General features: G+C 37.0%; 3 protein-coding genes across 3 annotated transcripts; all 3 read right to left on the bottom strand.

Moving 5' to 3' along the window:
* Positions 1-1,911: 1,911 nt before the first annotated feature.
* On the bottom strand, positions 1,912-2,592 carry LOC138891859 (uncharacterized). The gene has a single exon (XM_070175541.1). It carries the CDS (start codon positions 2,590-2,592, stop codon positions 1,912-1,914), a length of 681 nt encoding a protein of 226 aa, XP_070031642.1.
* An 8,119-nt stretch (positions 2,593-10,711) lies between these two features.
* LOC104099932 (uncharacterized) lies at positions 10,712-12,389 on the bottom strand. The gene is made up of 3 exons (XM_009607067.4): positions 11,992-12,389; positions 11,645-11,908; positions 10,712-10,840 (listed from the first exon to the last, which is right to left on the bottom strand). The coding sequence occupies exons 1-3, from the start codon at positions 12,304-12,306 to the stop codon at positions 10,832-10,834; spliced, it is 588 nt and encodes a 195-aa protein (XP_009605362.2). The 5' UTR covers positions 12,307-12,389; the 3' UTR covers positions 10,712-10,831.
* Positions 12,390-19,101: 6,712 nt separating this feature from the next.
* On the bottom strand, positions 19,102-20,699 carry LOC104103456 (nucleoside diphosphate kinase-like). The gene is made up of 4 exons (XM_070201925.1): positions 20,571-20,699; positions 20,365-20,413; positions 19,395-19,626; positions 19,102-19,302 (listed from the first exon to the last, which is right to left on the bottom strand). The coding sequence occupies exons 1-4, from the start codon at positions 20,586-20,588 to the stop codon at positions 19,239-19,241; spliced, it is 363 nt and encodes a 120-aa protein (XP_070058026.1). The 5' UTR covers positions 20,589-20,699; the 3' UTR covers positions 19,102-19,238.
* Between the last annotated feature and the right edge of the window lie 6,724 nt (positions 20,700-27,423).

Below are 27,423 nucleotides of genomic sequence, written 5' to 3'. Positions count from 1 at the left end.
TCTGGTCTCTTAGATCTCTCCAAGCCTCACACTGCAGTATCACCCCCTCTCCCATCATCTGGGACATCATCATCATCGTCCACATTAATTGGGTCAACCGGAGCTTGTGAGGAAGAGGGCTCAGAATCTTGACTCCCCTCTTCCGAACCTTCAAATGAACTGGCAGCTGAAGAAGACTCATCTACCAAATGAAATCTCCCCGGGAATTATTGTGGTTGGGCTTCCGGTTGTGCTTGCACGGAGTTACCCTCAGAAGCTTCCCCAGATGGGACATACTCACTGGTTTCTGAGGATTCGGGAGGTCTGTTGATTATAACTTTCTTACTTATAGCCCTTTGTAGTGTTAGAGGTAGGTTGCATTTACCTCGACCTCGGCCTCGTGAGGGTTCTGCCCTCCCTTGTGATGCATCTCCTCTACCATGTGAGTGAACCATTGTCTGCAATACATAAGGATAAGAGTTAGTTAGAATTGAAGCTCATAATGTATACAGAATCATTGTTTAAAGTTGCAGGAAGACGGCCTCTAAAGGGCAGTGCGGACCACACAAAAGTGAGTGCGGCCGCAGACTGCCTATTGCGGACCGCACAAAAATGAGTGCGGACGCACAACCAAGAGTGCGGACAGCAAAATTTTGATTGTGGCCGCACAGCCCCAGGTTCAGACTACTGGGTCTCTGATGTTTCATCAGTGCGGACCGCACAAAAATGATTGCGGCCGCACAAGTCCACTGTGGACCGCACAATTTTGAGTGCAGTTGCACAATTCAAGCACACAATTTTCCTAACTTAAAGAACTACGGACCGCATAAAAGTGTGTGCGGCCGCATAGCCTCTAGTACGGACCGCACAAAAATGAGTGCGGCCATATCGGTGAAGATGGCCATCATACACCGTTGAAAAGTTACTGGTGCAATGCATAACCCGAATGGCCTCCGCGAGAATGCGAAAGTGCCATAGGAACAAGTGAAAGTGGTCTTCTCTTGGTCTTCAAGAGCAATAAGAATCTGGTTATACCGGGAATATCCATCAAGGAAGCAATAATAAGCACGTCCGGCTAACCTATCCAATATTTGATCAAGGAATGGAAGCGGAAAATGGTCTTTCCAAGTAACTTTGTTGAGCTTCCTATAATCCATGCACACTCTCCACCTAGTAACAGTTCTTGTGGGGATCAATTCATTTTTGTCATTTGTTATCACAGTCATGCCCCTTTCTTTGGGACACATTGCACCGGCGAGGTCCACGAACTATCGGAAATGGGGTAAACAACCCTGGCATCGAACCACTTGATGATCTCTTTCTTTACTACCTCTTACATGGCCTCATTCAATCATCTTTGATGTTCCACTGAGGGTTTTGCATCCTTCTCCAAAATGATTTGTGCATGCAAAAGGTGGGGCTTATACCCTGAATATCCGCCAATGTCCAACCTATTACTTTCTTCCTCCTTTGGAGCACCGCAAGAGTGGAATCTACCTGCATGTTAGTTAAGCATGAGGAAACAATAACAGGTAAAGTGGAACAAGGCCTATAAACTCATACCTGAGGTGTGAAGGCAAAGACTTTAACTCCAAGATGGGAGGCTCCTCGATTGAGGGATTTGTTGGTTGAGTCTTTCGGTTTTCGAGATCCAAGGAAAGTTTTCGGGGCTCATAAGTATATGATCACATTCCTTGCAAAGCATTGACACAATCTACAAAGCCTTCCTTCTCATCCTCATCATGATTCAACAACGCAGCTTCCAAGGTATCTTCAACATTTATCACAACACTTGTGTCATCAACAATTACTTCGGTCACAAGATCCACGAACGAACACACTTCGTTGCTATTTGGTTGTCTCATTGACTTACAAACATGGAACACCACTTTTTCATCGCCCACCCGGAAGGTGAGCTAGCCTGCTTCCACATCAACTAAGTCCTTCCCTATAGCAAGGAAAGGTCTCCCCAAAAATGATTGGCACTTCGTAGTCAACCTCACAGTCAAGTATCACAAACTCTACGGGAAGGATAAACTTGTCGACCCGAACTAACACGTCATCAATTATCCCCAATGGCTTTTTCATTGTCCGATCCACCATTTTCAACCTCATGGATGTGGGTCGTGGTTGCCCAATCCCCAACGTTTTGAACATAGAATAGTGCATCAAGTTAATTCTTGCCCCCAAGTCACATAAAGCTTTGGTGAAGTCGGCACTCCTAATAGTGCACGGGATTGTGAAAGCACCGGGGTCTTCCAACTTTGGAGCCATAGAGTTCACAATAGCACTCACTTGATGTGTCATTTTGATCATTTCACAGTTCATTGATCTCTTCTTTGTTACCAAATCCTTCATGAACTTGGCATATCCTGGAATTTGTTGTAAGACTTCAACAATCGGCACATTTATGGACAAACTTTTCATCATATAAATGAATTTCTTAAATTGATTCTCATTGTGTTTCTTTGCAAGTCTTTGAGGGTATGGAGGAAGAGGCCTTGGCATTGGTGCCTTAGCCTTTGTCACTACCGGCTTCGGCATGTCAATTACGTGCTCCCTATACGGGTTCACATCTTCTTGCGTCTCCTCCACATTTTCATCAATATCCATCCTCGCTTCTTCATTAGCTTGAACATCATTGCTTGGCTCATCATCATCTTGCACCAATACATCATCACCCACATGTCTTCTTTGGTTTGAGGTACTAGCAACTCCACCTCTCCCACTTTTTGTTGTCACGGCCATTGCATGCCCCGTATTCCCAACTTTTGGGTTCACCACCGTATCACTAGGTAGTGCCCCCTTTGGGCGAGTATTTAAAGCTTGAGAAATTTGGCCAAGTTGAACCTCCAAGTTGCGGATAGAAGTATTGTGGGAGGCAAATTGGGCATCAGAGTCGGCATTTTTCTCCATCATTTACTTAAACATGTTTTCAATCCGTACCATTTCACTGTTGGAAGAACTAGGACCTTGCAACGGATATTCGGGATCGAATCCACAAGGAGTTAGAATATGGGATTAGGTGTATATCTAAGTTAATTGCAAGCTTTGGCTTCAATTGTACTTCCAAAAACATGATTGGTGTTCTACTTCTACTTTACTCTATTGTTTGCAAGTATAAAACTAAGGAAAATATTTTTGGTTTTGAGTTTTTCAAATGATTAAAAGGGATTGGGGTCGTGACTTCTACCTAGGTGGTTATCTAATGGGTTGTAAACTCTAGGGCAAATTTGATTAGTTGGGGTCATGATGTAGCAATCACATCCTGGTACTCACTCTATACCTCTCGGTAGTTTGAGTGATTTTACCCAATTTGGCTTTCTCAAGCCCAATTGGGTATTTACACAATACAAGTGATGTTAGCTCAAGTCGGGTATTACTATCTCTAGGTTTAACCCTTTAATTGGAGCTAACAATTTCTTGAGTTCACCCCAATTGCTTGTTAGCCAAGTTTTGCTAGACTTAGTCTCTCTTTCTCAAGTAAAGACTAAGTTAAATAGGCATGAATCAATGTTTGCAACCATTGATTCTAGGGTTCAATCATGAACAAGGCTAAATATCACTAACCTAATAAAAAACAAGCCCTAAATTAAACACCCATCAAATACCCACACTAGGGTTGGGTCACAACCCTAGCTAAAGATTTAGATACTCATGAAAAATAAAGAAATACAATAAGAAATTAAGATAAAATGCATAATAATTGATTAGGGAAAGAAAATCTAATGTATAGATGTTAATCTAGTACAAAAATCCTCAAAATAGCAAAGAAAACGGCTCAGGTGCACTTCTGAAAACTAAACTTAACCTAAAAATGACAAAAAGTTCTATTTATACTAAGCTGAAAATATCTGACAAAAATGCCCCTACGAAGGTTGTGCGGCCACATAATTCTGGTGCAGTCCACACAATGAGCTACTGCGGCCGCACAATTATCGTGCGGTCCGCATTCTTGGGAACTTGGGCTTGGAACTTGGGGGATTCTGCGGTCCGCATAAAAATGGGTGCGGCCGCACTTATGATTATGTGGCCGCGCAAAACTGTTGCGGTCCACACTCCTTATTATTTTGGACTTCTGATTCTCCAACCTTGCGGACCGCATAATAATGAATGCGTCCGCACAATTTTGGTGCGGTCCGCATGCCTTTAGTTGGCCCAAAAACTACTCTCTGAATCTCCCCTCTACGGCCGCACTAGAATTATGCGGTCCGCACTGCTTGCCTTTTTTGCCCTGAGGGTGGTGACGCTGCTATGGATACAGAGATGTTCAAGGCCACATAGGGAGTGCTCTTTACTCTTACCTTTCCTTATTCTTATTTTGTTAAGCATTGAGGACAATGTTTATTTTTATTCAGAGGGGTGGAGTTTATTTGATATTTGGATATTTGACATTTGGTTTGTAATAACTGATAATATTTTCCACTTGCCTTTTATTTATGTATATATTCTTCCCTTTTTCTCTATTGGTGTATATATTCTATCTTTTTCCCTCTCAGTATGTACATTCATTTATGTCTTTAGTAGCTTTCTTTGTAGCTTCTTTATTTTGTTTTCTTATTAGTCTATGTTTAATTTTGTAGCTTATTTTTATGTTTTTAGTAGTCAATAAGCCTTTGGTTTTCTTAATATCACGGTTCTTTCCAAAGGTAGTTTTTGTGTGAACCGAGTGATTTTTCCCAACGATGGATGGCGTGACAACTTTCTTAAGGGATTGAGTCTGTTTTTTATGTTTAGGTAAGAATAGTAGTAGTAATGAATAAAAGAGTCAAACATGCTTCACTTGGTACCAGCACACTTAACTACGTGCTTATGGTTAAAAACAAGTTTTCGGGAAAGAAGTAGCTCTAATTAGCGACCTTGTGACTCTTGCGTTGGATTAGGCAATCATTGAATGGTTTAGTCGAGCCATAGTGATTTTTAAATCTTGAATATGGTCGTTGTGGGCCCTTGACTCTATCCTTTTTAACATTCCAGCTGTGTGAGAGGTGAGATGATATTTTTGCAAGTCCTAGTACCCGTGCAAATGGTCTAGAACTTGCCCTGAATGTATTTCTAGGCGATATTTTAAATTTTGCTTAGCTTGAGAAGTGATTGTAGGCTCTCTTTGACCCGCTTGAAATTTTCCATGACCCACCAAAGTTGTTATCCCTAGTCAACCAATTTGAGCCTAAGACCTTTCTCATTCGATAATCATGTTACAAGCCTTTACCCATTTTGTAGTGACCCTCTTTTGGCACCCGAGCTTTCCATAACACTCTTGAGAAATAATTGGCTAAAACATAAGTTTGGGGAAGAGACGAGGAGTTTGAAAAAGGTATCAAGTCACAAAAAGTGAAGAAATGAAGAAAAGGGAAGGCAAGAAAAAGAAAGAAGAACAAAAAGCAAAAAGAAAGTGAATAAGTTGAAAAAATGAAGGGATTTCAAAGAATGGTAATGATGCAAAGCATGGATAAAACAAAGAATGAGGAAATGAATATCATGACCAAGAAAGAATGATGCTAAGTCTCTCTAACCCCCTATGGGAAACAAAATTCCTTCTAAAATTGGCATAGCATGAGCCGATAAAAGAAAATGGAATGCTTAAGGAAAGATGAACCTGTTCTATCCTAGTATATCCAACCTTAGTCCAAAAGCCTTCATTACATTCCCAAAAAGCCCTACGTGATTTTAAGTCGAGTGAGCTTACATTAGTGGTGATTTACATGAGGGGCAAGCCTATGGTACTTAAAGTCGTACTTGCGACATTCTTTTGAGAAAAATGAGCGAACCTTTCACAAAACTTTGAATTGAGTGCTACATTCTTAAGTGAGGTGCAAATGGAGAGTAGAAGAGGAGGAGTTTGGGATCCACAATGACCTACATGAAAGAGCGAACTTCCTTGATAAATAAAGTCAACTCTTAATACTCAAGTGTCACATTAGAACTATTTGTGATTAAAACTTCTAATCATTGCCTTGTTGATAATTCATAAGTGGTGTGGGTAATTGTTGGTCCTAATTGATGTGTGTTTGATACACCTTAGATTAGCTCGAATAGCTCTTATCTTGTGGAGGTGAGAATTACCTTATTTGCCTGAGGACAAGCAAAAGCTTAAGTTTGGGGAGTTGATAAATGGGGATTTTGACTACTTATTAGCGCTTTTTAGCTTTCGTTTTAATCCAAAAGTATTTAATTGTATTTCCGAAAATTGATGAAATATGTCTAATTGCAGGAGTATTAGAAAATAAGCCACTAAGATGAAATTCAACTCAAAAAGGAGTGATCTAAACTCAAGGACAAAAATCAGGCACAGAAGCTCAAGTGCGGACCGCAGATTTTCATCAGCGGGCGCAAAATATGAAGGAAATTTAACAGAGTCCAAGTGCAAAGTGCGGACCACACAATTATTGTCAAGTCGCAGAAGTTATGCGAGAGCTAAAGTTCAGAAAGTCTCATTTCAAGCTCAAAAAGAAATGTAGACCGCACAATAATTGTGCAAAATCATCTACGTGGCCGCACTCAGAAATGTGTGATCCGCAGAAGAGCCATGTGCGGCCGCACCAAGAATTGTGCGGACCGCAGAATATGAGAGATGCGGCCGCAATCCAGAATTGTGCGGCCGCAAATTCAACTCCTGTCAAGACTGATGAGAAGTTCGGACCGCACATGGAATTGTGCAGCCGCAGAACCTTTGAAAGGGCATTTTTTTCGAAAATTCCAGCTTTGTATAAATAGACTAGTTTCACAAAATTATGTCAGATTTTGAAATATTGAAAGTCCTGTAGCCGTTTTTACTTGCCTCTTTAGGTAACTTTACCTTACTTTGGTGATTAAATATTAGGTTTTTATCTTTTAATTTTGCAATATGAGTTTCATCATCTTTTCTTCTTTATTTTCTTCTATACCCATTATGAGTAGCTAGATTTGTAACTAGGGTTGTGACCCAACCCTAGTGTGTAAACCTAATGGGTGTTTGATTTATGGTTTGTTTATGGTTGGGTTTTATTATTTAGCCTTGTTCTTGCTTTTGATTGTAGAATTAATGATTGCAAACATTAGTTCATGCCTATTTGACTTGGTCTCTTCTCGAGAAAGAGAGACTTGGTCTAGAAAAACTTGGCTAACGAGAATTTGGGATAAAATAAAGAGACTGATAGTCCCAATTTACAGGGTTAATCCTACAGATAGTAAAACCCAACTTGAGAATTTTATCAATTGTTTTGTTCAATACCCATTTGGACTTGAGAAAGCCAAATTTGACAAAATTACTCTCTTACCGAGAGGTATTGAGTGGGTACTTGAGTGTTGATAGCTATAATACACCTCGACCAATGAAACAAGCTTTACAGTTTACAACCTATTAGGCAAACACCTAGGTGAAGGGTATAGCCTAGGCCTTTTACACTATAATACACCTCGACCAATGAAACAAGCTTTACAGTTTACAACCCATTAGGCAAACACCTAGGTGAAGGGCATAGCCTAGGCTTTTACACTATTTGAAAGCAACAACAAAAATATTTTCTTAGTTTTAATTATTTATCTTGCAATCTTAGTTTAAACTAGATCTAGAAGCAACCAAATCTTGTGGAAGTATAATTTAAGATAGTTCAAGCTCATTCACCACAATATATACTTCTAAATCCCATTCATATAGCTCCTTGTGGAATTCGACCCCGACTCTCTGTTGAATATTACTATTGTATCGACCGTTTCATAACCTCAAATAGAGGTGTGACTTGGACGAGATCACTCGCAGATGCGGTTAATCCCCTCGCACAAGCGCCCTGCCTCTGCGTAAAACGAGCCGCATCTATGGCATCGCACCTGCGACCAATTCCTCGCAGGTGCGATCACACCAGAAGACAGAAAATTTTCAGATTTCTTCTAAGTCCGAATTTGATCCGTTAACCATCCGAAACTCACCTGAGGCCCCCGGGACCTCAACCAAATATACCAACAAGTCCTAAAATATTATACGAAGTTAGTCGAGCCCTCAGATCACATCAACAATGTTAAAACCACGAATCATACCCCAATTCAAGCTTAATGAAACTAAAAAATTTTAACTTCTATATTCGATGCCGAAACCTATCAATTCAAGTCCGATTGACCTTAAATTTTGCACACAAGTCATAAATGACATAACAGACCTATTCAATTTTCCAGAATCGGATTCCGACCCCGATATCAAAAAGTCAACTCCCCGGTCAAACTTCCAAACTTAAATTTTTATTTTAGTCATTTCAAGCGTAATTTTACTACGGACTTCCAAATAATTTTTCGGACATGCTCCTAAGTCTAAAATCACCATACAGAGCTATTGGAACCATCAAAACTCTGTTCCGAGGTCATTTACACATAAGTCAATATCCGGTCAATTTTTTCAACTTAAGTTTTTATCTTGGAGACTAAGTGTCTTAATTCATTTCAAAACCTCACCGGACCCGGACCCGGATCCATTAATCCGGCAAGTCATACAATAATTATAAAGTATAAATTGAGTAGTGAACGGGAGAACGGGGCTGTAATACATAAAATGACTGGCCGACTCGTTACAGGTTTATTCATGAGAACATGTTTGAATTCTATCTCTAGAAAGAGTATTATTCTTATGAATAAAACTACAAAATGGAAAGAAGCATCCATATTCTCCAATGTAAGAGAAGTTAGACGTATGGAAACATGAGGCCAAGGAATTGCGTTATTGGAATTAATCAAGGATGATTAATTACTACAATCATGGAAAAGGATCATGGGGATCTTGATTGAATCATCATGACTATTCTCATGTAGATATTCATAAAGATTATATGGTGTACCGAAATGGAAGAGTATTTTATATTCACAATTGGTACAACTAATGTACAATAGTTGGAGTCCACAAAGGATCACTAAGCAACAAAAGTGAGACTCCACAAAGGAAAGCAATTTTGAGAGGAATGTTGTAGAGAAATACTAATCATGGATCTGTTCGAGAAAAGAATTAAAATTGAGAAATTCAAATTGTCCAATTCAAAAGGAAAATTTACATTGATAAAAGATATCCAAAATCTACCTTATAGAGCAAATCAGCAACGGTCAAGAGATCTAAAACAAGATATTAGTCCAAGATTCAAGGAAGCATCAGAAAACGGCTTCAGGAAGATTGGAAGAATATTCAAAATCCCTTGGGTTATGCAATAAAGAAAACAAGTTGAAAAGACTATAAAAGGGAAGATTTATGGAGGAAGAAAAGTATGCAGCCTTCTATACAATTGTCTATCCAACTACAAGTTCTTTATTCTACTCTTAACGAACATTGTAATTCACTTTTAGTAGATTTACTGTGTACACAAAAGAGTGAAGAGAGATAAAAAAATATGGGAGAGGCAGTGTGTCCTTAGAGGGTTGTGTCATTCTTCGTTTCTCTGGTGAGCGAGTGAAAACCAAAGAGTCGTTAGTGAACGAGTAAAAACCAACCTTTTGCATTGTTGGTGAGCGAGTGAAAATTAACCTTGTAAAACGTTAGTGGTGAACGTTGAAAATCACAAGTTGTACTCAAACTCATATTACAAAAAACTAATGAGAACCTCCTTGGGATACTCATATTACAAAAAAAACTAAAGAGATAACCTCCTTACAACCCAAGAAAACTAGAGTAGGATACCACTATTGGTTACGAATCAGTATAAAATTCATGTATCATTTACCTTTTTCATATTTTATTATAAGCAATTACTATTTATTGAGATAAGTATTTGATCAAATCGAAGTATTAACAGTATTGTACATGCTGTCTCTCTACTAGTCTACTAGGTCTGGGGAGTAGTCTACTAGAAATTTAAAAAGGCTTTAATTCACCCCCTCTTGTACTTTCACAAGTTATATAGAAATTAGTAATATAAAGATTATCTTTATCTTTTGTTGAACATTTAAGTTTGATATATTACAAAATTAAATTAGTATACAAATGTGTTTACTTTTTAAACAAAATAAGAAGTCTTTTTTGCTATTATAAGAGTTAGGTTTGTTATTTTAGTGTTTTTAACTCATGTATTAAGTAATACACGCATTTTAATTTAACATTCCATGAGCGTAAATTAATATATAAATTCTTGCATAATATATGGTTGTATTTTTATATAAGTTAATATTAATTTTATGTGGAGATCAAATCTCCTTATACCTTTGTCAGCCTTCCTATATCTCTATTATTATTTGTGGTAATGAAAAACTATTAATATCGTATATAGTGTTCATTTCTTTTGCTCCTCTTTTGGCCTTTACATCTGGTTTCTTTTCAAATTAAACTTTCTTCACTTTGTTGCGTTTTTCTCAATTGTGTTGACCTCTTCTCCACTCTTTGTTTATTGCACATGTTTGTTGGTAAGGAAATTTGGTGGACATAAGTTAGTTCTCGTAATATTAATTTGGGTAGCTTCTTCTTAGATTTTAGGGATAATTAATAATTTAGACCTGCCTCCAAATTTCTCTTCCATCATACTGACCCTGTTGTGGTTCATAATATTACGCGTTTACCCCTCTTATTTTGATTTTTCATACAACGATTCTTTAATTTGGTGGAGATTATCCCTAAAATCTTTTCATGTCGCAACATAGTGAATTTTCTTGCGCTGCAATGGATACCTATTCGTGAAGATCTATTGCGTTGCACCAAATCCTATCCTTGAAAGGAGTGTCTTTTTTTTGTCTTACTATAATGGAAGGGTGCAGGCCAACTTGAGGTCAATGGTATGCAAAATGATGCTATCAAAATAACGACAAGTTATTGCTAAAAGTCTTATAGATATAACAATACAACATTTCTTCCTCTTGAAATGAGTTTCATTATTGTTATTTTCTTCCATCTCCATCTTTGCTAGCTCGATCATATCACCTGAAACCAGCAAATTAACCACAGAATTAGGCAGTGACACAGAAGTGGATAGCTAGTTACTACTATGTCCACTTTAATTGATTTTTTGGCCTTTCCTTTTTGGTCCACAATAGTTGATATTTTACGGATATAAAAACGAAATTAACTTCTTTTTTCTAAAATTGTCATGAAATTCATTAATATGTATGAAATAGCTAAAAAGAAATCAATTAAAGTTGATCCCACAGGTATTTATCACACCCTTCTTTTTGTAGGGAAAGGGGAAAAAGTAGTTAGTAAATTTGGTGCACAAAGTACAAGGTAGGATGTCGGTAGGTGAGATAGCTCACAATAACACAAGGAAAAATGAACGACTTACTTGAAAGAGCTTGTAATAAAAAATATTAGTTAATGTCTCAAATTTGCACGGTGTTATTTAACTAGCACTAGTTAAAATTTAAATTTTATAGGTTCAAGCAATTTAGTGCGTATGACAAAGCCAACCACAACTCGTCTTCTATAAGGTTCACAGTTTATTGTACGTAGAAATTTAGCAGGCAAAAGTAACTGAGTTCTTTTATGGTGCATACTCCCTTGATTAGCTAGGGCGGTATTTTAAAAAATAGAAAGAATTTGGTGCATATCAAAGGTATACTATCTTAACCCTACTATGATATTTTTACCACTATAATAGAGCATGCTATTAGGATAAGATGGATAATATAGAAGAGTTTCTAGATATAGAAGTGTGTCATTTATTTCAAAATGACTAAAAAGAAACGAGCACCGTATAAAACGGAGTATTAAAAAAGGGATAAGACTTACTTGGACTTGCTTACAAGGATTACTAACATCACAATAAGCCTGAAGAGTAATCAAAGCCAGATTATCTAATAGCATGGCATAAGTAAAGCAAGGGCAACTCCTGCCCAATATGCTTCTGAATGTTGGGCAACATGCATCCATGGAGGTTGTGTTTGTCATGCATTTTTTAACCTCTGCTTCATCAGTAGCACTGCATTTTGGCTGTAGCCGAGGGAGCGGGCGGGGGATGGCAGAAATGGTGGCGACGGCCTCTGCTACCACTCTCTGCAAGTAAAATTTTTAACCAAATTTATATTCAAACACTTGCTAAATACTTTTATGTGAAGCAGAGATAAGAAAGAACTTACTTGGACACGCTTACATGGATTATTGACATCACAATAAGCCTGAAGAGTAATTAAAGCTTGATTATCAAAATCCTTGGCATAACGGTAACACTTACAGTTAGTACCAATTGTCATCTTAAATAATGGACAACATTTATCTATAGAGGTTGTATTTGTCATACACTTCTTTATTTTCGATTTATCGCTGTTACTGCAATTAGGCAAGGTAGCGCGTGCCTGCGAATAGATGGCGGCATTTTCTGCCGTCACTATGTGATGACTGCAAAGTACAATTGCAGCAATCAGGAACATGAAAATTACCCACCCTCTACTCATTCTCGCGATCTTATCTTATTCGTTCTCTCTCGAGCTAAAGTTTTTTGTGTTTTACAGAATAGCTAGTAGCTCTTCTATATATGCACATGAAATTGGACTAGTGTTACTATTTCAGAAAGTATTTTACAAGAAGTGAATAGAAAGAAAAACAAAAAAGGTGACAACAAGTGGACATTACAATATGTAAAGTTAACACAGGCGTGTACAAAGTGGAAAAGGTAATTAATTTTAAATATGTTAGGTTAGGATTATTAATCACGTTTCCCTATTTTAGATCTAAGTTTTGTCAAAAACAACATCATGGTTTCCACTTTCCACATTCTCCAAAGTGCAAATGTTAAATCATATGCAGATATTGAGAGATTCCCCTTGCCCCTTGTAATTGGTAAATTTAGTCTTGCTCTTGGTAAAAACAAAGAGAGGTGCTAAACGACCACACTAATGTGGCCCAACTGTGGCCACACGGGTGAAATTACATCAACTGCCTCCTAATTATTTAGCCCTACAATTTTCCCTTCAAAATAGAAAATTAAATATGGAGAGGCTCTTTCTATTCCCCAGTATTGAGCTGCGTGAAATCATTCGTGTAGTCTTTACATCATATTGTATTTTATGTGTATAGCAAATTATTATATTTCCTTAAAAAATAGGGTATACGGTATATGTTACTATTAATATCTACTTATTATTATGGTTTGAATTAAATAATTTAACAATTGAGGTCAAAATGAACATTACATAGGGACTATGAATAACTAGTGGCCGATACGTATGACCTTAATGAATGAAATAATATATTAGTTATTATATAAACGGTCAATATAACTATGAAGCGCAACGATATAATTAACATAGGTTATATGACTACAACCTTAGTCAATGGATTTATATGGTTACTATTAATATCTACTTATTATTATGGTTTGAATTGAATAATTTAACAATTGAGGTCAAAATGAACATTACACAAGGACGATGAATAACTAGTGGCCACCTTAATGAATGAAATTATATATTGGCTATTACATAAACGATCAATATAATTATGAATCGCAATGATGTAATTAACATTAGCGTAGTATATGACTACAACCTTGGTCAATGGACTTATATTGTTGTTGCGAATAACTAATGGCCGATACGTATGACCTTAATGAATGAAATTATATATTAGTTATTGTATAAACGGTCAATATAACTATGAAGCGCAACGATATAATTAACATAGATTGTATGACTACAACCTTAGTCAATGGATTTATATGGTTACTATTAATATCTACTTATTATTATGGTTTGAATTAAATAATTTAACAATTGAGGTCAAAATGAACATTACACAGGGACTATGAATAACTAGTGGCCACTTTAATGAATGAAATTATATATTGGCTATTACATAAACAATCAATATAACTATGAATCGCAAGGATGTAATTAACATTAGCGTAGTATATGACTACAACTTTAGTCAATGGACTTATATTGTTGCTGTAAATAACTAATGGTCGATACGTATGACCTTAATGAATGAAATTATATATTGGCTATTACATAAACAATCAATATAATTATGAATCGCAACGATGTAATTAACATAGGTTATATGACTACAACCTTAGTCAATGGATTTATATGGTTACTATTAATATCTGCTTATTATTATGGTTTGAATTAAATAATTTAACAATTGAGGTCAAAATGAACATTACACTGGGACACTTAATTCATTAATATTTCATAATTAAATTGCTAATTAGGTCCCAAATCTAACAAGTGATATCAAAATTATCATTACAATGTGACTAAATATGCAAAATACACATTTTAATTAGGTCCCAAATCTGCATTTTACTAAACTTTATGATCAAATATGCCTTTTTGAACGGTTGGTCGTGTATATATACACATTCACCCACACAACTCTAAAGACAAACACACACTCTTACACAAACCCTAGAAAACCAACTATGGACTCTTCTCCCTGTTGTGCCAAACGATCCCTATCTTACTCCTCTTTTGATGATAACGAGGAAGAGCATAATCCAACATTTGAGGTGCTTATGATTTTCGGGCTAAATGAATTTCTTACTATTATTTTTGATGCCTTAACTCCAGATAAATATATGCATCGGTATATTTTTGATGCCTCCGGCAGTGCGGCTTTATGCTTTATAGTTTAGGGTTAAAAGTTATTACTAATAGTTTTTTCTTCTGTTTGCAGCATATTCCAAAACGAATCTACGAGCATCTTCTCGAAACAAATAACACTATGCTTCTTCAATATGGTGGCAAAGAGTGATTTGTAGGATTGACAATTGGTGAACGAAGAAGGCTCAAAGAAGGATGAAAAATTTTTGTGATAGAGAATGATATCAAGCGAGACTGGGTCGTTAAATTTGAGTTGGTTGAAATTGCACCATTGTTTGTTGTCTTCAAAGTGCAAATGAAAGGACAAGAAAATTTTGAAGATCCGGTTGGAATTAATTAGTTTTTAGATTATGTTTGTGTTGTTTTTTCCTCTGTTTTTTAGTTTTTATTTTTAAGTTCATCCAGTTATGGTATGTGTACTTTTATTTTCTATTGAACTATGAATATTATAAAATTTCTATCTTCATCCAGCTCTCATGTGTTTTTTGTTATAATTGTATCTTTTTTTTTCCATTTTTTATATCATTTCAAAAGACTAAAATAATTTTGAATTCGAAAGAGTTAGGAAGAGTAAATAAGAGGTGTAAATGCTTCATTGAGAAGTTAAATGGTTGGCATGTGAATAGTTTTGTTAGTAAATATGATTCAATATCTACATGGGGATTCAAAAATTGTAGTTATCAATACAATTTTGGTAATCGAAATAGTTAATACAATTCAACTAACACCATTAGTTTCGACAACAACTCTATTCAAACCAAACCAGATAGTCGCACCAGTAATAAGTTGTTTGTTCACTGACAGAATTCTTTCGGCTAACTAAAATGGAGGATTCTTTAGGCTAACATTAATATAAGTAATTTAAGTGGTTAAATTATTAGGCTAATTAAGAATTTTTGTTTCAAATACTAGAAGAACATATTTTTTTTACAAAAAAATATGACATCGATCCTACTTGCGTGAGTTCACACACTTAGCCACTTTGTGATCATAATGATAATGTCATATGTACCATACGAAAGTATACAAACTCAAATATGTCAAAAGACTCATATTATGATATTTTCAGAGTTGCTCCACTAATTAGAAAACTTATACAATAATATCTTTATCGAAATAATTTCTTCAGTTCTAAGTACTCGTATAAATGAATATTTCGTATCCGGTCAAACACGAAATGATACGCACAGGGATAGATGTAGTATTCTAATGACGGGTTCCGTTGAATCTATAACTTTGAGCCAGACTATAAATTTATGTATAAAAATTAGTGTGGTAGAAATACCCATTCACTCACACTTAGAAGAACATAGGTGAGTAAGAGATGAAAAACCAATCAAGTATTAGGTTTGTTTAAGTATTAGGGCTTTGAAGAGTGATAAAAATCTCCTTTTGTCTTTTTGTCCTCTTGAGCCGAGGGTCTTTCAAAAACAACCTCTCTACCTCTTCGGGGTAGGGGTAAGGTCTGCGTACACACTATCCTCTCCAGACCCACTAGTAGAATTTCACTGGGTTGTTGTTATTGGTTTTATTTTCGGTCATCTAGGGTTGTTTAAATATTAGGACTTTGAAGACCTTATTATACGAAAGATATACGAAATACACAATCAAGTATATATATATTGATGAATAAATTTGAAATGTCTACGCGTATACTACAAAAAAGATGAAAAAATATATTTATGAGAAAGAGGTTTTGCATGCTTGATATTTTTCATGTATTGGGAAGACAAACATTCAATGGATGATAGAGAATCAAGGAGAGAAATTCAAAACCTAACAAGGAGGGCATTTTTGGTATAAAATTAGTGGAAAACCCCTAATTTGGGTGTGGTTTTACATTAATAACCTCATTTGGGCCATCGTGGCCAAAAAAAGTGTTGCATAAAGGAATTTTCCAAAAACAAATATTGAAATTAGAAATTATTAGGGAGTATTCTCCATTATCCTCGTAATTTACAAATTAATTATACAAGTTAAACAAGAATTTATTATTTTCGAATATAATGGATGGACAAGAGTGAGTTGCTCTAGTGGTGAGCACCCTCCACTTCCAACCAAGAAATTGTGAGTTCGAGTCATCCCAAGAGCAAGGTGGGGAGTTCTTGGAGGGAGGGAGCCGAGGGTCTATCGAAAACAGCCTCTCTACCCCAAGGTAGAGGTAAGATCTGCATACACACTACCCTCCTCATACCCTACTAGTAAAATTATACTGGTTTATTGTCGTAGAATATAATGGATGCCAACTTAGGCTATTTGAATTGCTGACGAGAGGCCACGTTGGGAGTAGGGTGCACGTGAATCATGTCTTTGTAGATATAGAGACAGATGTATTTGCATTTGAATTTTATGGGTCCCAGTTCGAATTCTATCATTTGGTTTATTAGATTCATAATCTATTATTTATAATTATTTAGTAAAGTTATTTAAATAAAATATATGAGCCAAAGTTACTTGTTATTACGCACTAATCTGCCCTTATATCGAGAGATTGTCCACCCTTCAAATTGGAGATAGTGATTGACACTCGACAAACAATGAAAAAAATAGAAATATATACACAAGTGGATTTAAAGAAATCTTAAAATGTCAAATCTAGAATTTGAATCTCGTTATTTAAAGCAAATTCAAATTGATCAACGTGCATAATGTTTTATTTATTGCTCCAAAAGAAAGGTTTATTCCCTTCCCCATATAATGCCATATACTAGCTGACAAAAGGCATGTTGTTTTGGATTTAAGAACTTAAACATTTTTAATTTAACTTGTTATAACAATTATATGTTTTTCTTATTTTTGTAGGTCTTACCTAATCTTACTTTCGATTGATGTTTACCTATAGTTATCCAATCAAATGCGGACACAAAATTAGCCGGAGGGAGTATATAACCCGCTTTAGAGGGGTGACACTTTGAGTTCAAACTCATTTAACCCACACAATCCGTCCAAGGTTGAGTCTTCATTGACTCACTCATTTGTTGATCTCAGCTCATCTTGACCTAGCTATCTCAGTTCATTTAAAATTGAGCTGATTTTTAACCCAAATTGATTCATGAGTAACTATACTAAAATTTTTGTAAAATAATTCTTTTTTGTTTGATATGTTATAAATAACCATAACAAAAGAAAAAAAATCTTATTTGATAATTAAATAATTGATAAGAAAACAACACACATTAATTAAAGTTTGATAAGAGTTGGACGAGTTGGGCTATGACCCAACTTTTGGCTCATCTTGACTCAATCAAAATCAACCCAAATAATTTTATTGAGGGACAAATGCACATATAGCTATTCTCAGGGATGTTATTTAGGAATTAGGCAGTACTTATTTTTCTCCTGAAAATTTAAACTAAAAATTTTTAATTTCAGGACAACTCAAGATATTTTTGTCCTGAGAACTCTTTGGTTTCATGATGGTGTCGCGGAGTGGCAGAGCAGCCTTCACTCTTGGATCTATGATTAAGAGATTTTACGAGTTGACTATCAATAGCCAATCGATATGCACACAAAGTGCAGCTCATAGTGTCACTTATGCGTATCAACGACCCGTCTATCTCTATCTTTCCAAACTGCAACTTAAGAAATTTTGCCTGATGTTTGAGTAGAAATATTGTTGTTTCAGACTTGTTTCCATTTGTTATTTCAAGACGACTAAGATATGATATTAGCAGAATTACTGTAGTGATATTTACTCATTTCACTTAAAGCTGTATTTACATAATTGAGCTTTGTCATCTATCAGCTTCACTATTATCTAAGAAAAAGCCTTGAAATGGAAGTAGTATCATGTATATATGAGTGTTAACGTTTGAGTATTGGAGGGCGCTAGGGGGTCAAATGGGCAGGTTGGGCTAATTTTGGGCGGGTCTAATTGGCCGAGTCAGCAAAGGTAGAAATGACACCAGGTAGCTACGGATCTAAAGAGCTGCTATGACACCAGGTAGCTATGGATCTTAAGAGCTTCTATTTAAGAATTGGATCTAAAGAGCTGCTATGACACCAGGTAGCTACGGATCTTAAGAGCTTCTATTTAAGAATTAGCCCGTGCGTTCAAGATTTCAAGTGGGGTCTCGGGGTAGTATGTATGCAGCCTAACCTAACCCCTACCTTGAGGGGTAGAGAGGTTGTTTCTGATAGATTCTCGGCTCACGCCAGCATTGTCGCTGCACTAAAGCAACAATAGGATCCACTTTCCCAAGATAAGAAATAGACCAAAGAACCTAAAATTGAACACAACATTTTCTAGATAAATTATGGACTAATTCAACTTGCGGGACAACAAGATAACAGTTGCAGCTATCAACAAAGGCATAAAAGAAAGGTGAACTTGACACAAAATGCAACATTCGGCAGTATGACGGGCAAAAAAATATCAAAGCTGAACATGAATTTTATATATATATATATATATATATATATATATATATATATATATATATAGATAGGATAAGAAATAGTACAAATATTAAAAGTGTCACCCGTAATAACAAAAGTGGTCAAGGTGTCGGTGGCAAGAGGTCAAGTTTTCCTTCCCTTGGCATGAGTTTGACTCCTGCCACCAGCTTTATTCAAGTTTTTTAGCTTGCTGAAAGTAAAGAGATGACAGACACATAGATGAATACCCACTGAAGCAAAATATTAAGTTGACACACTTCTTTTTTAATTTATTGTTGGCGTTTTTTGTTTGTTTAAGTATAATAAGGCTCCCCATTGTTTATTTCCTAGCTCTATTTGTTTATATAAATCGAAAGGAGAACAATTCGAGTCAAAGCACAAAGTCAATCAAATCGACCAGCTTGACATCCGGAACCACCAAATCCTAGATCCGCCTCTGGGCACGTGCTGGAAGACATAATGATCCTAACTATTAGCACATTGGCTTGAGACAAATGCATGCTGCAGAAAACACTAAACTGGGAAATGAAGTGTTTTACCTCCCAATATCAATAGCATAATCACTACGGATGGTGCCAGCAGCAGACTCCAATGGATTTGTTGCGCCAATTATCTTCCTACCAGCAGTAACTACACCCTTACCCGCCCACACCATTGCAACAACGGGGCCAGAAACAATGTATTCAACAAGCCCATTGAAGAAAGGCTTTGCAGACAAGTCTGCATAGTGCTTTTTAGCAAAAGCACGATCCACAGTAAGGAGCTTCAAGCCTAGATCCAAACAAAGTAACCAACATGATAAGTTTAGTTCTAGCAAATTAATCATAACGAACGGAAAAAAGTAAGAATTATACAATCATCTAATAAGTTTGTCACATACTAAATTATGACTGGTTATATCCTTTTATCCGGGGAACAATACTAAATTATGACTTATATCCTTTTATCCAGGGAATAAAAGGCCCGTACCCCGAGGGAGTGTGATGTAAGCAGCCTATGTTGATGGCTTGATGCAGGTCTCAGAAGCTGATTGCATGGCTCGAATCCGTGACCTATAGGTCACACTGAGACAACTTTACTGTTAGATCGCATGCCTCAGAAGCTAGTTGTATGGCTCGAATTTGTGACCTATACGTCACACAGAGATAAATTTACTGTTGGATTAGTGGCGGATCCAGGAGTTCTTTCAAGGGATTCAAAAGAATTCAAGAACGCCATACCCAGGATTGAATCTGTGACTTAAATCTTTTTCTGAACTACCTTTGCCGCCGTACTAGCAGTGGCGGGGCCACCTTGAGTAGTGTATTACACTAAGAATATATATATATATATATATATATATATATATATATATATATATGTTCAAAAGATCTTTTTTTCTTACCTTATTTGAGTAGTGTATTACACTAAGAATATTATACTAAAGCCCTTATTGTTAAATCGATCTACCAAAATAACCTTCTATTAATCACAATTGGGGAAATGTGAAGCCAGTAGAGGAAAATTTACCTTTCAAAGAGAAACCTTTCTTCTCAAATCTTCCAATAATCTCACCAACCTGAAACATAACATCAAAACATTGATCCAAAGATTAGTCAATTAAAGCATAGATCAACTAACCCAAAATAAGGGAATTACTTACATCTAATAGGAATAAAAAAATGTAGCTCAACAAACATAAGAACAAAATTAAACGAAAATGAATCGAAGCAAACCAGGCAACGAGACACCATCAGGTTTGATCATGATGAAGGTCAGCTCCATTTTTTCGGTGATTTTGTTGTTCTGAATTTTGCGCTCACAAAACTGAGTAGTGAGAGTGGAAGTAGGCAAGTAGTTGTGTTTCTACCGAATGTGGAAGTGTGGCTATTTTAACAATTAAAAAAATTGATTCTATTTTGAGAAATGCTACGTGCAAAGTAATCCGTGGGGTTGTAAAACTATCCAACCAGGAAATTCCACGTTATGTTTGGTTTCCTTCTCTTCCTCTTAACACAAATTTCACAATATATATATATATATATATATATATATATATATATATATATTTGTAAGTCAAAAATTTTGTTCACATGTGTTGGTTTGGGGTACAGTAAGCTCACTAGAGGATTGCCCTCCCAATTCGAAGTTTTTTCCGGAAAGTTTCAACCTTGTTCACTATGATAACAGTCACATCTATAAACAGACTCGTTACTATGGGAGGGCGGTAAGCTCTGCTCTCTCGCAATCTCTACTCTAATCAGAAAATTAAAGAACCCTACTGAAGATAGGTTGTCAAACTGTTAAATCTCCTCGATTAAGAGAGGAATTTGTTGAATTGCAGCCAAAATGAAGTAACATAAATGGAGCTCGAAGAGGAAAACTGATAGAGAAGAAAACAAAGAGAAATCAATTCACATTTTGCTTTTATCTTGCTCAACTAAGAAATGAATTCTTACACTAGCATATATACACGTAGCTACTAACCTCCACTAACTGCATCAGTTAAATTACAGTTGGTTAACTATGATTTACACTAACTAATTATACTTAACTAATGGTTGACTACGGTTAAGTGACTTTAGTGCATGCAATATCCTTTACGCCCCCTCAAGTTAGGGGAAATGAAGACATTCTTCATCCCTAGCTTGGATACCAAGTAGTTGTGCTGACGAATTGTGAGGCCTTTAGCGAGGACATCAACTGGTTGTTCAGAAGAATCCAAGTAGAGGATGTGAACTAAGCCTAGTTGAATATTCTCTCGGATAAAATGAAAATCGATGTCGATGTATTTTGTGCGCTCATGAAAGACGGGATTTGTAGCAATATGAATAGCAGATTTCCTGTCACAAAATAAGGAAACTAGCACCTGAATGTCCACAACAAGCTCCCTAAATAGCCCAACCAACCACACAGTTTCTGCGACAGTAGAGGCCAAACTCCTATACTCAGCTTCAGCAGAGCTTTTGGAAATAGTGGACTATTTTTTTGATTTCCAGGACACTAAAGAATTTACAAACTTCAGCAGGTATCCAGTGACATAACACTTGGTGCTAGGGCATGCTGCCTAATCAGCATCACATAAGGCACTTAGATAAAAGTAAGAGGTTGATGACAAAAGGATCCCCTGCCCTAGTGTCTGCTTCACATATCTTACTAGACGTAGGGTAGCTTCCAAATGGGACTGCTTAGGTGAATGCATGAATTGGCTGAGGCATTGCACAATAAATATAATGTCAGGCCTAGTAATGGTCAAATACAACAATCTCCCAAGTAGTCTCTGATAAGGACCAGGATCATCTAGGGGAGGATCATCATGAACTCCAAAGTGGATGTTAAACTCAGCAGTAGTGAGCTTTTGATTGAGCTTAAAAGGAGCATCTACAGGCTTTGCTCCAGATACGCCCAAGTTTGAGATAAGCTCAAGAGCATATTTTCTAAGATGCATAAGTATTCCATCTCTGCCTCTTGCAAACTCTATTCCCAGAAAATACTTCAAGGCACCTAAGTCCTTGATCTTGAAACTCTACTGCAGCTGGCCTTAGTTTCTTGAATCAGAAGGGAGTCATCACCAGTGATCAATAGGTCATCCACATAGACCAACACCACCACAATATTGCCAGTAGACCTTTTAGTGAATAAGGAATAATCCAGGTGACTTTGAGTGAATCCATAGGACAAAAGGGCATGAGTAAGCTTGATGTTCCACTGCCTTTAGGCTTACTTGAGTCCATACAAGGACTTGAGCAACTTGCACACCTGAGACTTACCCTGTGGATGACTGAATCCTTGAGGCAAGCTCATGGAAACCTCTTCATCCATTTGATGAATGTCCCAATCCTTAGATGTTGCTACAGAGATGACTGCTATGACAGTAACCATCTTAACGACTGGAGAGAAGGTTTCTTGGTAATCTAGACCCTCTTGTTGACTGTAGCCTTTGGCAACTGACCTTGCTTTGAATCTTTCCACCTCTCCTGAAGCTTTATATCTGATCTTATAGACCCACTTGAATCTAATGGCTCTTTTTCTAGGAGGTAAAGAAACTATAGTCCAGGTTTGATTATCCTCTAAAGCTTTAATCTCAGTCTGCGTAGCTTCAATCCATCTTAGATCTTTGATTGCTTGAGCATAACTGATAGGCTTTACTTCAGCAGAGAACCTAGTAATTAAGCTCTTATAATTGGAAGAAAGTAAAGAATAACTCACCATATCTGATAGGGGATATAAGCACGTTGTTGCAACATGCTTATTACCAGGAACAACAAAATCCTTAAGCCAAATAGGTGGCTTGGAAGTTCTAGCAGACTTTCTGATGGCTGATGATTCAACTACTAATGATTCAACTGTTAAGGATACACCTATTAAGGGTGAACCTTGTGACTGTGTCAAAGTCATAGGTGGATCACCAAGTCAGTTTGTAGAAACATGTGAAGTAGGTAGTAACAACGTAGTAGGGATCAAAGGAGGTTCAAGTGGTATAACTGTTGCATGTGGCAAAGCAACTAAGAATATCTCATCTTCCATAGGTAGGGGAGCTGATCTTGTCCTAGACCAAAAGTTTTGTCCTTCAAAACTAACATGAAAAGGGAATATGGTTTCATGAAATTGAACATCCCTACTAGTAAACACTACCCTATTGTTAATATCAAATAATTTGTACCCCTTTTGAAATGAACAATAACCTAATAAGACTACCCTTATGGCTCTGTGACTGAACTTGTCCTGCCTAGGGAGCTTAGAGACATAGCACAAACATCTTATGATCATCACATGTGACAATATTGGTACTTTCTGATATAACAACTCAAATGGTGACTTATTCCCTAGAACAGTGGAAGACACTTTGTTAATGATATATACTGCAGCCTCTACACAACAACCCAAAAATCTAGCAGGTAGATATCCTTGAAACTTTATTGCTCTTGTTGTTTCAAGGATATATCTATGTCTCCTCTTTACCACTCCATTTTGTTGGAGTGTGTATGGACAAGAGCTTTGATGTATTATACCATGCTGGCTAAATAATTAGCCACAAACTAAGTTAAAGAACTCTGAGCCATTGCCAGTCCTAACAACCTTAATTTTGCATTCAAATTGATTGAGAATCATAGCAATAAAAGTCTTAAGCACACTATATCAGATTTGACATGCATAAAAACAAATCCATGTCCACCCGGAATAGTTATCTACCACAGTAAGAAAATACTTCATACCATCATAAGTGTCAACTTTGTAAGGCCCCTCCCACATCTAAATGAAGCAGTTAGAAAAGAGTAGTAGCTCTACTAGTACTATGCTGGAAAGCATTTCTAGTTTGTCTAGCTAATGGATAGACACCACAATGATTTAAGGAAAAACTACACTTATTCTGAAAAATAGGAATTTTTCTTAAGACTGCCATTCGCACATGGCCCAATCTCTTATGACAAATCTCTAGATCTGATGTTGCTTGGACTGCCATTGACCTGCTAGAATTAGTTAATGCATTATTACTCTGAGACACATATAGACCTTCCTCTTCTCTACCAATCGATTTCACTTTCCCACTGAAGAGATCCTAGAAGAGGAAAAATCCAAGATAGAAAGATGCAAACCATTTCAAATCTCTAGTGAGTTTAGATACTAATAGTAAATTGAATTTAAAATCTTGTACACATAAAACATATGTGATTACATCACCTCCAGATAACTGACAACTCCCAACATGGGATATCTTAGCAGAATCACCAGTTGGCATATGAACTAGACTATTATTTCCTACTTTAACATCATCCAACAAATATTTGTTACTAGTCATATGATTGGTGGCTCCAGTGTCTACTATCCAATCACGACTAAGTTTATGCTCATGAAGTAATATACCTGCCACATGTGCACTGTGACCACTGGTATCACCTGTTGTAGTTTTGGTCAGCATATTCAGGATTTGATTGTATTGATCTTGAGTGAAATCAGGGGGAGAGGTACAATTGGTAGTAGATATTCCTTCAGACTGTGGCATATTTCCACTCACAGGTAACTCCTTCTTTTTATCCTTGAAATCTGCATGATAACCAATTATCTTATAGAAATTTTCTTTAAGATGTCCATTCATATTGCAGAAGTCACACGTCATGAGCTTATAATAATTATCCCTTGTATCTCCACGTAGATGGCAGTAGTCACACTCCAAACTATAGTTCTTCTTCTGTTTATACCCTGTATTCTTAGATGTAAATAAGGTTGTGGGATCTGAATTATCAGAGACAACACAATGCCTCCAACTATAATTTTCTGGCTCTCATCTTGAAGGATCATTGCGTAAGTGTAACGACCCAGCCAGTTATTTTTATTATTACAACCCCATTCCCCTATTTACTACTCAATCTATTCTTTACAGTAGTTATGTGACTTGCCGGGGCAATCGATTCGAGTCCGGTGAGATTTTGAAATGAATTAAGATACTTAGTCTCCAAAATAAAAATTTAAGTTGAAAAGGTTGATCGGATATTGACTGATATGTAAACGACCCCAAAATAGAATTTTGATGTTTTCAATAGCTCCGTATGTTGATTGTGGACTTAGGAGCGTATCTGGAAAATTATTTGGAAGTCCGTATTTAAATTAAGCTTGAAATAGATAAAATAGAAATTTAAATTTGGAAGTTTGACCGGGGAGTTAACTTTTTGATATCGGGATCGGAATTCGATTCTGAAAATTGAAATAGCTCCGTTACGTCATTTATGACTTGTATGCCAAATTTAAAGTCATTCCGGATTCATTTAGTATATTTCGGCACGGGTTTTGTAAATTAAAAAGTTTGAAACTCATAAGTCCGAATCGAGGTGTGAATTATAATTTCGATATTGCTTGGCGTGATTTAAAACCCTGAGTAAGTCCGTATTATGTTACACGTCTTGTTGGTATATTTGATCGGGATCCCGAGTGGCTCGAATGAGCCCCGGGGTGAGTTTTGAGCGAGTTCGGGTATTTCGGTACTCTGACGATGTTATGGAACAGTTGAAGCGCGGCCGCAACCTCCCAAAGTGCTGGGGTAGTAGGAATTGTGCTGTAACGACCCGGGCGGTTGTTTCGGGAGTTATAGTCCTGTTTCCCCCATTTTTATTTTTTTTTATGCTCTTAAGCTATATTATGATATACCGGGTTAGTTGGTTCGGGCCCGGAGTGGTTTCGGAGTGGAATGAGATACTTAGTCTCTTATTTAGAACCTTAAGTTGGAAAAGTCAACCGGATATTGAACTATATATAAACGATCTCAGATTTGAATTCCGATGGTTCTGTTAGCTCTGTTAGGTGATTTTGGACTTAGGAGTGCGTCTGAAATATGATTTGGAGGTCTGTGGTAGAATTAGGCTTGAATTGGCAAAATTGGAAATTTGGCGATTTCGGTCGGCAGTGAAAAATTTGATATCGGGGTCGAAATAGAATTCCGGAAGTTGGAGTAGGTTTGCATTGTCATTTGTGATGTGTGTGCAAAATGTGAGGTCATTCGGACGTGGTTTGGTTGGTTTCGGCATCGGTTGCCGAATTTGGAAATTTAGAAGTTCTTAGGCTTGAATACGAGGGTAATTTGATGATTTGATATTGTTTTGAGTGATTCGAAGGTTTGACTAAGTTTGTATGTTGATATATGACTTGTTGGTATTTTTGGTTGAGGTCCCTAGGGACTCGGGGTGATTCCGGGTGGTTAACGGATTTGTCGAAATTGGAATTTGCAGGTGGAGCTACTGCTTCTGCTATTTCCGCACCTGTGGAAGGAAGAGTCGTAGGTGCGAGGCCACTGGTGCGCATAGGGAGTGTGCAAGTGCGGGCAACGCTGGGCTAGGCAGGATACACAGGTGCGAGTTAGAGGTCGCATCTGCGAGCCCGCAGGTGCGAAACATGGGGCGCATATGCGGAAAAGGGAAATTCTGGGCAGGCTTCGTAGAAGTGGAGGAAATGCGCAGGTGCGCCTTCGCAGGTGCGACGGGTTTGCCGCAGATGCGGAGTCTGGGCACGTAAGTGAGTTTTGCAGGTGCGGCCCCTTGGAAAGCAGGTGCGGTCGTGCGGGTGCGAGTAAATGGCCGCATGTGCGAAAAACCTGGGCAAAAACCATAAATAGAACCCTTCGCGAATTTGGTTCATTTCCACTATTTTCAAATTGGTTTGTGGAGCTTTTGGAGTGATTTTTGAAGGGTGATTCAAGGGCTATCAGTGAGGTAAGTTGCTTGAGCCCTAATACTTGTATATATGGTGATTTTTCGTTGTTTAGTCATTGTAATTAGTGAAAATGAGGGGTTAGGGCTTGAGATATTTGGAGAAGTAATTTAAGGATTTGAAGGACCAAACGATGTCGGATTTTGATGAATTTGGTATGGTTAGACTCGTGAGTGAATGAGATTTCTAGTTTTTTGAATTTTTCCGGATTTCGAGACGTGGGCCCGGGGGCCGAGTTTGAGCCAATTTCGGGTTTTGGTCTAATTTTGTAGCTTTTCTTGTGGAATTCATCCCATTAGCGCGTATTGATGGTATTGCACTGATTGTAAATAGATTCAGAGCATTTGGAGGTAGAGTCCAGAGGCAAGAGCATTGCGGGGTAGAGATTTG

The sequence above is a fragment of the Nicotiana tomentosiformis genome, chromosome 5 (assembly GCF_000390325.3).
Source record: "Nicotiana tomentosiformis chromosome 5, ASM39032v3, whole genome shotgun sequence".
Taxonomy (NCBI): domain Eukaryota; kingdom Viridiplantae; phylum Streptophyta; class Magnoliopsida; order Solanales; family Solanaceae; genus Nicotiana; species Nicotiana tomentosiformis.
This window is presented reverse-complemented; position numbering and strand designations above follow the sequence as displayed.